Source organism: Poromitra crassiceps (genome assembly GCF_964638095.1).
Source record: "Poromitra crassiceps genome assembly, chromosome: 6".
Taxonomy (NCBI): Eukaryota; Metazoa; Chordata; class Actinopteri; order Beryciformes; family Melamphaidae; genus Poromitra; species Poromitra crassiceps.
Genome location: NC_139627.1, coordinates 50,283,020 through 50,295,106, shown reverse-complemented (window position 1 = coordinate 50,295,106; position 12,087 = coordinate 50,283,020). Strand labels below are relative to the sequence as shown.

Genomic DNA, 12,087 nt, shown 5'->3' with positions numbered 1-12,087 from the left:
GCGGGCTGGTCGCACGCCAAAATCAGCAGCAGCTCTGCAGTTTGCTAATGGGGGGCCATTCAAAGGGCCATTCATGTCACATCCACCAAACTGAAGACTATTCATAATATACCCCCCCAAAAAAAAAAAAAAAAAGAATCGCATCTCTATAAACGGAGACTGGCTTTGACCTCAGTACAGGCTGCGTTCTTTATTGGTCAATGTTCTGTGTGATGAAAAGTCAAAGCAAGGCCTAAACCAAAGAGGAAAGTGATTACGGGGGTGTTTGCGGGGGTGTCATTCAGTTTAACCGACAGAGACGCCGGGAGCATAATCTTTAGCCGTAGCATCAAAGGACAGCCCGACCGTGTTGGCCGATATTGCAGATATTTTTTTATTTTGTATGTTATAGACAGCATGTTGTGTATATTTTTTTTACTCTCATTTGATTTTCTTAACTCAAGTTAGATTTTATATTTGTTCCATTTGTGTTTTTGTATTTCTAGTTATTTATCATTATTCAATTCCCAGTGAAGTTTAGCGTTTCATTGCATTGGTGTCATTTTGGACAATAAAGTTTACTGATAACTTAAGGTGTAAAATACCCTGCCTACATGACATATCTCAAGTCATGTCAAGTCATATCTTTGTCAAGTGTTTGATATTTGAGGGATCATTGCATTTTTTTTTTTATATATATATATAATCTCATATAAGAATATCGGCCGATATATCGATATCGAAAAAAATGTACTCCGTAATATCCGTATCGGCCTCAAAAATCCAGTATCGGTTGTGCTCTACATCAAAGACTTGACATTTTACAGCTCCTGAGGCCGTGTCCTCCTTTTGCACTGTGGACGTTTTGCCGGGCACATGCTAACCAGATGTACGGCTCGGCCCGGACAGGCCCATGCTGCCTGCAACTGGGCCCAAGGGAGGACTGATAGAGGACACTGCTGAGGACGGCCAAAGCACTGTGGGCATAGTCGGCTAGTGCTACATCCTGCTATAGTCATAACAGTAGCGCCTTTGAATTGGGAGTTTCTAAAAGAAGCATGAAGGACCACGTCGGCACATCTTAAAAAGAAATGTGGGAATATTATGAACTCTGTGAGGTCTCAGAAATAGGCGACACTACAGTGTGCTACTAAGACCAGGGTTGTAGGCTAGTCGCTATATCTCCACTGCCCCGTGTTTCCGAGTCCGAGTCAAAGTCACCAAATAAGAGTCTGAGTGCGAGTCCGACTCACAAGTCCCCATTACCTGGGTCTGAGTGCGAGTCCGGAGTTACTGGACATGAGCGTGAATCCGCATGTAGGTGAAACACACACGTGTGCACTAGGGGTGTCAAAAATAATCGATTATAAGATGCATCGCGATGCGGACCTGCACGATTCTGCATCGATTCACCAATGTCAAAAATCGATTATTAATTATTTATTTTTTTATATATAATCAAATAAAATATAATGGAAGTACATGCAGTTGTTTGTTTTAATTATGGATCATAATACAATGCAATTCTAAATGCACTTTTATTTTAAAAGTAGCCACACAGTGAGAAAAAAGAAAGTGAGAAAAAAATATCATGTATTCGGGGAAAAAAGTGATGCATCGATTTAAGATGCATCGAGATGCATCGATAATCGTTATCGAATCGTAGCCCTCTGAATCGTAATCGAATCGAATCGTGAGGCCGGTGAAGATTCACAGCCCTAACGTGCACCCTTACACAAAATTGAATGTCACAGTATTAACATAGCTATCAATATCTCATGCTAAATTTATATTAAGGCCTACTACTACTAGAAAGAGTCAGAGGCCTCGTCTCCAACTTCCGAGTCCAAATGCATGCATGCTCGAGTCCGAGGGATCAGTTCTCAAGTCCAAGTCGAGTCACAAGTCCTGAAAATGAGTCCAGGACTCGGACTCGAGTCCGACTCGACAACACCGGCTAAGAAAGACAACTTTGAGAAATGTGAGCAGAACCTGAAGATAGTCGTCAAATTGGAGACGCTGTCAGTATTCAAACAACTTTTGTAATTGTTGCATAATAAAACATTGTCTTCCGTTTGTTCACCTGGCTGCTTAAGTTAAAAAAAAAACATATCAATAAATAAATAAAACGTCTCGCTACTCGCTATCACCGACTGATACTGTTAGTCTGTATAGTAATGATTCAAAGCTTTTATATTTGCTGTGACAGGAAGTTCCTCTTTAGCGGCCCTCTGTCTGCTGTACAAGGAGGAAGTGAGGCTTTTTACGCTCACGGAAGCCACAGCGGTTTGTTTTAAATCAAAAGAGGAAGCAGGGAAGAAATAGGAGAACTCTGGTGGCAGTCTGAGTCTACATTGAGTGTCTCTATTATTATACCAAGAAGAAAATAAGTAAGAAAAACAGGAATCTTGCAGATAAAGACCACACGACCCAACATGGGCAAATGTCACGTTTTGTCAGAGTTTACAGGTTTACCGGCACCGGGGATTGAACCGATGACCTTCCGGTCACAAGCTCGCTTCTTTTTTTTTTCTTTTTCTTTTTTTAACCTTTATTTATACAGGGGGAGTCTCACTGAGAGCAATGCTCTCTTTTTCAGGAGCGCCCTGTTCACATTCAAACACACATTCACATTTGGAAGCTGACCAGTACAACCACAGCCTGATCTGCTGGCCACTGAGCAGCTCCACTGGAGCAGTTGGGGTTAAGGGCCTTGCTCAAGGGCACCTCAGTGGTGGTAATGAGGGAGGGGCAAGCGCTGCCTTTTCACTTTCCCCACCCAGATTTATCCTGCCGGTCCCGGGGATTGAACCGACGACCTTCCGGTCACAAGCTCGCTTCTCTAACCATTGGGCCACCACTGCCCAATTTAAATGGAAAAAAACGAGGAGGAATCTCTGTCGACTCACGGTAGAGCTGTCACTTTTTCCCAAAATAAAGTTCGAACGAACTTTAATTGCCGCAAAATTAGGGCTGCACGATTTATCGTAATTTCGTCGTCATCGCGATATGAAAATGCGCGATAAACACATCGCAAAAGTCACGTGTTATCGCACTGTTACAGTGCACATGAATGCAACATGCAAGATACCGGCTGAATACAGTAAGTGTCCAAATGTTCATGTCATTCTGGCCAATACTCCACTTCTGTTATAACATTTCAGTCTGGAATATGGAATATCTTTCAATAATATTTATGACTAAAAGGCTAAAAGTAATCTCATGTGTAAGAAATGACTGTTCTACATTGAAGTAAAAATGTAAATAATTAACTTGTTGGTTTTGGATTTTTTTTAGCTTCAAGAGTGCATTTTTGTTCGTATGACCCTCAACACAGGCTTTGAGAATCCCGTGCCACTTACTGATACGTATGCTTAAATTAACACACTCGTATTGCAAAATGAATTTAGGCCCTCACTGTAATACTTCAGAAGTTGAATTTGAAGTTCAGCATTAATACATTTGTCATTTTTTGTCTTAGATTTACCTTTGTGTGTTATTGCAATATAAAACTACATAATTGAGAATCGATTCTAGATTCTGGAATCGAGAATCGTTGGAATCGAGAATCGATTCTGGAATCGGATCGTGACCCCAGGAATCGGAATCGGATCGGATCGTGGCTTAGCCGGCTCGGAGCACCCCTACCCATTAATATTTTTGTTTATAGCATTTTTTTATTTATCGCAGGTCATATCGTCATCGCAATATTGAACAGTGTTATCGCACATCGCAGCTTTTCCTCATATCGTGCAGCCCTACGCAAAATGTTCGAATATATTCAAAGTTTTTTTTGGTTAATTAATTATTATTATTTTTTGCCGGCCAGGCCACCGGGCATCGGCCCGACGTGCCCGATTATGCAGTCCGCTCCTGCCGGTTACATCGTATAAATATATATAATATAATATAAAATATTAAAAGAATATTATAAAAAAAATCCTCAGCTGTCCTCATGGGCCAGTCAGTCAGCTCCTCTCCGCTGCTGTGTTAGCTTGGACGCTCACAGTCACAACACTGCCTCACAAACTTGCCTGCATCCAACTCGAGACAACTTTTCAGACCCTCCTGGAGACAATCTTTCTCAGAAGAGACTAACGTGACAAATCTGGAGACTTTTTCTGACATGGGATTAACATTACCAGCAAGCAGCAGTAAGCAGGCAATGACGATAGCTGGGTAAGTCCCGCTAGCATCGATGCTAAGTTAGAAAACAATGTTATTATTATTATTATTATTTTTTTTATTATTATTATTATTATTATTTTTAATTAATAATTCGAACAGGTCAATTACATTCGAACATGCCCCCCTCCCCCACATTCGAAGTTAAATTCGAATTTCGAATAAAAAGTGACAGCTCTAACTCACGGGTCTCTCTACTGACTCACGGGGCATTCTGCCTGGGTAATTTCTGGCTGGGCACGGGCCTTTGTGCCAACAAAACTGTTTTAAACATGGGGAATTCATATCGGCATGCGCCGGGGACACAAACAAACGCACCCAGCAGTCTGCGGACCTCAGTGAGGCTCAGGCCTGTTGATTTTACTCTTGTGCTGTCAGCTAAGCTGGAAGATGCCGATTGCCTTACATCATGTAACCTGACATGTAACATGTTTGTTTACCTGGCCACAGTGCTAGTGTCTGATATTGTTACTATACAGCGGCATTGCCATTATAGCTGGCCGAGAACGCGCAACGTTATTACCAGACCAGAGTAAAAAAAAAAAAAACCAAAAAAAAAAAATATATATATATATATACATATATATATATATATATACAGTATATATATATTATTACGCTATCGATAATCGATAATTGATCGTTAATTTTCCCGATTTTCAATTATGGAAATTGTTCAAAATGAACATCCCTAGTAGCGGTGCCGTTTGGCTGCGCCGGCGCCGCTGCAATGCACGTTCACAACAACAGGACAGCTGAGCTCAACGTCATGTCACAGAGCCAGGAGACTCAAACTGTAGGCTATCACTACCAGCAATATTGAAAGGCGCAAAACGAATAACGTTAACGTTACAGATCCTGCCCAACAACGTGTGTGTTGAATTTAACTAGCTGGCAGAAAACGGGCAGAATTACTGGCGGCTAACAGCTTCATGTGGGCTGTTTGGAACCTGTTAAGGAGAGATAGAAACACAGAAGCAGGCAGCAAGTAATGGCGCAACTTCATGGAAACAGGCGGGTTGAATTCACAGTTGAAGACTTGTAACATTTACTCACATTGGGTTGAAAACAGGAAATAACGTGAAGTTTCTTCTTTGTCTCAACATTTTCACAACACAACCGACTTCTGCTATATATCCTATACCCCCCCCCTCCTCCTCCTCTCTACCGATTCTCTGAATTGGGGATAGGGTGCGCTTGTTTAATGCTACCCGTACGTCGCGGGCGAGTGGAATTGGCCTATTTTATTATTATTAAATCTGCACAATTTTTATTTGAACAGATCATTGATCACGATGGTCGGATGTAGGAGGCTCAGAGGTCGACGATGGTCGATGCCATCGTGCTGCCAACCCTAACATGAACACAATCTACTAGGGCTGTGGCGATTCACTTATCTCCCGATTCGATACTATCACGATTCTTGGGTGCCGATTCGATTTATATTGCGATTCTTAAGTATTGCGATTCTACGATTATTGCGATTCGATATTACGATTTATTGCGATTTTTGTTTATTTTTTTCTTTTCTTTTTTCAGTTTGTTTGCTTTTTTACACTAGATTAGAACATGGGAAAAGTTGAATCATACACTAGAGACTGTATATTATATATCATGAGTAGGGCTGGGCGATATAGTTAAAAACAGGGGCGGACTGGGATCATAATTCAGGCCGGGCATTAGATACCAAGCAGGCCAGGCCGATATGGGCCAACGCGCGTGAAATTTGGGCCGTTTGAAGCCAGATTTGGGCCGTTTGAAGTCCAATTTTACAATGAGATGCACCCACTTTAACCCTGAAGTGTAATTATTACTTCAGACTAACTAATAAAGTAATAAAACCACTAGTAAACCAGTAGGCGGCGCCTGGCCTGCTGTTCAGTGAGTGGCCTGACTGCAAGCACCCAAATTTTTTTTTTTTTTTTTTTTTTTTTTTTTTTTTAAATTTGCGATTATCGATTCTGGAATAAAAGATCGATCCAAAAAATCGTGACATTAAAAATTGCGATACTTAGGTGAATCGATTTTTTCCCCCACCCCTACAATCTACCATACTATCACATCCTAGACATTGTGACATCATCAGTGATGTCATAGACATTGTAACATCATCAGCAGCCAGTGACATCATCAGATTGTCATTCTGCAACTCTGGACATACAGCTCTCCAATTATGGTGTGATCAATTTCTAGTTTATCTATAATAATTGAGAGATGCTACACAATCGATTCTTGTGCAAGCTTTTGATTGGTTTCTACACAAGTACGCATGGTTTTTTCTGTTATTGTTGTCATGACTGTCGTCATTGTTATCCTGGTTATAACGGAGAGTGTTAGCATTAGCATCCCATAACCTAACTGCTGCTTCAGACGCTTTTCCAAATTGAGGGCAGTATGAAAGTGTTCACATTTAGAGATTTTAACTAATGGTCCAAAACAACAACAACAAAACACATTGGCTGTCGGCAGCTTTAATCCAAAAGTGGCGCGGTTGGTATCAGCCTTCATAAACGCTTACGTGTGTTGACCCCTCCTTAATAACAGAGAGCAATCTCATGACAATAATAACAACAAGAACTGACGAGGTGCAGCAGTAATGCTCGACACACAGAGCTTCATTCCACGGAACAGTCCAGGCTTGTCTGGAGCAGCCACCTGCCTCAACAAGCCTGACGCACCTCACGCCTAACAGTGGACATCACCGCACAGGACAGGAGAGCTGCAGCTGCACACAACAGTCAGACAAACTTTCAAACCTCCGAGTCCGAGTGCCTGCCTGCTGGACTTGGATTGTTTTTTTTTATGCCTAGTCTTCCTCTCTCCTCGAGTCAGACAAACTCTCTCGGCAAAACAGCAGCTATCTGATTGGACAACGAGCCTAATCCGTGTTTGGCAAACGGCAATTATGTGTGAGGGAAGAGGGTTATCCTCTCAATTAAAACTGTTGTTTTCTGCCTTGAGCTCAGTGAGGCATAGACACTCTTTGGCAAACGATCATAGAAAGCCTGCAGCCTGTAACCAACGTCTACTTTTCAGCCCATAACGTCTCATTTAGATCCATGCTGAGGAGGCTCACTAATGCTTGTAGCCTTGAGTTATGAATTTTTGTTTGCTTAGTAGGACAGAAAAAGAACGTCTCTCCACCCAAAAGCTCTTCAACTGCACTAAGATACATACATACACAGTGTTTCCCCTAGAAAACATTTCAGGCCTGGAGGGATTTCTAAACGTACCCCGACCGCAACGGTGGGGGCCGTCGCTGGCGACGCTAAACTTTTAGCTAACCTGTTGGCATCTATGTTCGCAACGGCATCCCAAGTATCATCATACTATTATGGGATGCGATGCGAACAGTTGTATTATGGGGCGCGTTACCCCAGGCAACGACACACGTTGACACGTTTTGGAACAGCGCCGCACGCTGGCACGATACTCCTAAAAGCAAAATGCTTATTGTTTTGAATGATTTGGCATGTTCTATTACTGTCAACACCAGTATTGTTGTATTGTAATAATCTGCCATAAAGGTTTATTGAAATTTTGGGGAGAGCAGGGGGACGTCAAACAACGGGGGTGTCGTTGGCGTGGCGGGCCCACCAGGCCTGTAGAATGGTAGGGGAAACACTGCAAATGTTTCCTAAAGGGGAATGCTTGATTATACAGCGTGTGTGTGTGCGTGTGTCGGTGTGTGTGTGTATCTGTGCCAGCTGCTGTGCACGTGCATGAGTTGTAGTCTCATGCGAGTAAATAAAGACAGGGTTTATCCGTCCCGTTTCTTCTTCTATATTGCTAGTTTTGCGCAAGAAAAGGGCAACACTGAGGGCTAACGACTTGAAAAACATCCCCAAATGTGGCTGTAGCGGCTGTTCTTTTGTTGCACAGTCAACTCTATCTATTAATAGCACGCCACTTGTAAAGTTGATGTCAGACCCTCAGACAGGAAATAGAGTGTCACATTTTGGCCATCATGATGATGGGCATGACTCATAGACTTTAGCTATGCTGTGAGAGATATCCTGCTTCTGACCAGGCTGGCCAGAGCCCCCCCCCCCCCCCCTCCCAGCCCTTCACAACATCTGCTGCTGGCTGGTACTCTCTCTGGCTGTATCTGCAAAGCCGGCACTCATAATATTCACTTTAAAAGCCTGATTATCAAGCTAACCCTGAATAGAGACGTGATGCCTATAAGCTTCTTGTGGTCATCAACATTGGAAGATATGGTGGTGAGTCATCATGACTTTAGGGCTTGGCCAGAAAGTAAAATAGCATCTGCTCCAGGAAGAAGCAGGGCAGAGTTAGACTAACCTAACACTGGCTCTTCCTCCCCAGTGGGACCAGTAGCACTAGGCTGCTTAACAGCCTGAAGGGAGGAGGGGGAACAGTGGAGAGGTATGCAATATGAGCAGTTCAAGTCTCTACATGCAAGCAATGCAACCCCCCCCCCCCCCCTAAAACGAACTGAGCAGAACTACCGTGCTATAGCCCGAGTATCGAGACATCAGTGCACTGCTGGTTAATAAAAAGAAAACAGTTCTCTTGGTCAGAGCAATAACTGATTCATGCATAGACTGTTCTATGTGGGGGGGAAACAGGTCACAATGGAAAGACATCTAGGCCATTGCTTGAGTGCCTCATTTTAACAGAAAGAAAACAAGGTATCCCAACAATAATCAAGAAACCAAACCTACATGGTGTCATAACAGGAAAGGTATGCACAACGATCAATACAAACGGTGCGCAGCCATATGCTACTGAATATCATTTTGACAGTCGGGTTTAAAAGTAAATGGTCATAATGGCATTGACAAATCGGTTAGGTAAAAGATCAGTCGCCCGACAAAGGGAAGACATTAGAGGACTTCATCAAAAAAACATGCTCAGATGCCGAGAAACGACCATATATGGACTAAAAAGCGTGGATGAGGAAGTGTGGGCTCTTTAGGAAGTCGCTCTGCGCCTGCTCAAACCCAAAGGACTGCAAAAAAAACATTGATGAATCGCAATACCTAAAATCACAGATAAAACGTATGCATGGACGGGGGACAGCTGATGGAAAGGATGCGATATTACATCGCATGTTAAAAGGGAAAAGGGGGGAAAAAGACAGTAAACAGATTGCTAACGTTAGCTTAAAAAATGAATGAAACAATTAAAAGGGCCACTGTCCACAGCAGGTTCTTGGAATGAAATGCCCCCGACGGGAAGAAAACATTTTCTGGTGATGATCAAGCCAACTGATAACCCGCTATAATGATGAAGCTAATTCGCTAGCTACATACATAACGTTACGCATACACATTAGCAGACGAGTGTGCAGCCGAAACGATCTGCCTGGGTTTATCTCGCAAATAAATGGGCGAAAAATGTGTGTAGCTGCTCGTTAGCATTGCTATCTGAATATACACACACATACATATACACACACACACACCCCAGTTGCTGCTGACACTGACAGTCGTTAACGTTACTCGGTGACAACCACAAAAAACCTGCGTGCTGTCTGCTCTGCACGGCGGTCCGGTTTGAATAGCTCACCCTGTCCCGCAGTCGACAACACACGCCGGTAGCCGTCCTGCCATCTCTCCTCGGCGTCTCTGCTACTCACACAACAGATGTGACTTTTGATGGAGAGAACAGTCTGTATCAGCTGAAGGATCTGCCGAGCCGTCCTCCACAGGCGGAACCTGAACCGCAGGCACAGACACTATGCTGTTTCCACTTCCGCACTCGGCAGGGAGGGAGAGGCAAGATGGCGGAGCGGACACCGGCGATGATGCGATGCAGATGCAGGCCATGGATGTATTAAAATGCAGGCAGGGCGCTTCTGGCACTGGCACACTTAAAAAAAAAGGGGGGGGGGATCATGATGATGATGATAATAATTACAATAGCGTGACGTCACAACAACCACAAATCCCCCAGAAATGCGGAAGCCCGCAGCAGTTAACTAGTATGAGTTGTGCCAAACAAGCATTAATACAGGGGTGGGCAACTATTTTTCATGGGGGGCCACATGAGAAACCCAGATTGTTGCCGGGCCGAACAAATATTGTCATGCCGTAACCCATGGATGGGCAACTTTGATGATAGAGAGAAAAAATGTCCACAATGTCCAAAAAAACACAAAAAATGTCCTCGCTACCAGGTTTTGCTGAGGGCCGAACGGCGCCAGCATGAAAGGTTTGGGGCATTTGAAGCCAGGTTTAGAGGAATAACTCATTTTAAATTAACAGTTGTGATGTCATTATTCAGTCTTAACCACCAATATTTGATCCTTTTCTCATTCACTCCTATAGGTTGAGGCCACATCTCGTCATAGACGCTAGGTTAGCTGGCTCAGCCTGGCTGGGGGCGTGGTCAGGGTGGGGTAAAAACCATGTTCTTTTCTATCCATTCAGCAAAGTTAGAATTTAGCTGATAGCCCAGCCCAGGCAGACACGATCGGGGATTTAACCACCGCAGTAAACGCACATCTGAGCAGACGTCTTGTGTTCTGCTCTAGAACCCCCAAACATGTAGGTTAGAGCCGCAGCACCGTCTTTTGGTGAGTCAGCCCATGAGATATATGGGCGGTTTTACCTGACTCGCGTGCCAGCCGTTTAACATTTTGTGGGCGTTCCCAGACATGCGGACTGTCTCTATGTCACCACCTGCTCTCAGGGCTTGAAATTAACTTTTTTGACCACCTGCCAATATGGCTGCTAGATTTTAAAGTTACCAGCCAATTAGAATTTCCACTAGCCGAAATGTTTTTCTTGAAATAAACCAGAATATGAGTGGGTTAATTTAAGCATAAGTATCAGTAAGTGGCCCGGGATGATCAAAGCCTGTGTTGAGGGTCACACGAACAAAAATGCACTCTTGAAGCTAAATAAATCCAAAACCAATGGCAATGAGTTAATTATTTAAATGTCTACTTCAATGTAGCCTTTTAGTCACAAAGATTATTGAAAGATATTCCATATTCCAGACTGAAATGCTATAACAGAAGTGGAGTAGGCAGGCTATTGGCCAGAATGACATGAACATCAGCGGGTATCTTGCATGTTGCGTTCAGGTGCACTGTAAAAAAATAAAAAATAAAATGCAATTCCATCGCGGGCCACACAGGCCCATGTGTGATTAATATCTCAAAAACTATACATGACATCACTTATATTTTAAAAGGTACAAAAAGGCACGCACACCCAACAGTGAAGAGTTAAAACCAGGTCCAGGACCGAAGTGCAAGTGAATGATAAAAAGTAGAGTCCACACGGTAGCAGCTCCCAAAAGTCTAATTGAAGACCACACAAAAAATTTGTAACGTTTCGGGGCAAAGCCCTTCCTCAGACATAATTGAAGTGTAGTGACGTACACCCCTTAAATACCCTCGCAGGGGTCACCTGACACATCATGTGATACATAGCTACATAGAAGAATTAGAAAATATAGCCTACAATAGGACTTATTCGACCAGTATACAAAATAGTCAAACAGCAACCGGTAATATCAAAACTTGAATGTCTCAATGGACAGGTAATGTCCCGTCAATTTCAGAATATCACATAAACAAAGGTTATCAAGTGTAAACCGTCATAATGAAATGTAATATTAAGAAGAAAGTGTGATTTCACTATTAAGAAGAGGTCTCTACTACTTTGAAATTGTGGTAGTAGTAAAAAATATGAAGATATCACAGCTATGAAGAAAATGGTATGACGCCCACACAATAGAGAGCCAAAGTGAAACGTCACTTCCTGCTTTCTCCCTGTACCAGCGCTGCGGAAAATATGAAATGGCGGTGAATGGAGAATAAGGTTACTTTTTTGATCCCGTTTGAATTGTGCCACGGGGTGCGAACGCTAATTTTGTCAATTTAAAACATAACTTTGCATGTCAAGAAAGTCACAGTTTGTCTCAAACTGAAACGTAGGGCTTCCA

General features: G+C 43.0%; 1 protein-coding gene across 1 annotated transcript in view; it reads right to left on the bottom strand.

Moving 5' to 3' along the window:
* Positions 1-9,883, bottom strand: part of LOC310778115 (actin-related protein 3) — a 35,631-nt gene extending 25,748 nt beyond the window's left edge. The window contains exon 1 of the mRNA XM_083638453.1: positions 9,700-9,883. Coding sequence (XP_083494579.1) covers positions 9,700-9,743 — 44 coding nt within the window. The 5' untranslated portion in view covers positions 9,744-9,883. The remainder of the gene's footprint in view (positions 1-9,699) is intronic.
* Positions 9,884-12,087: the final 2,204 nt, after the last annotated feature.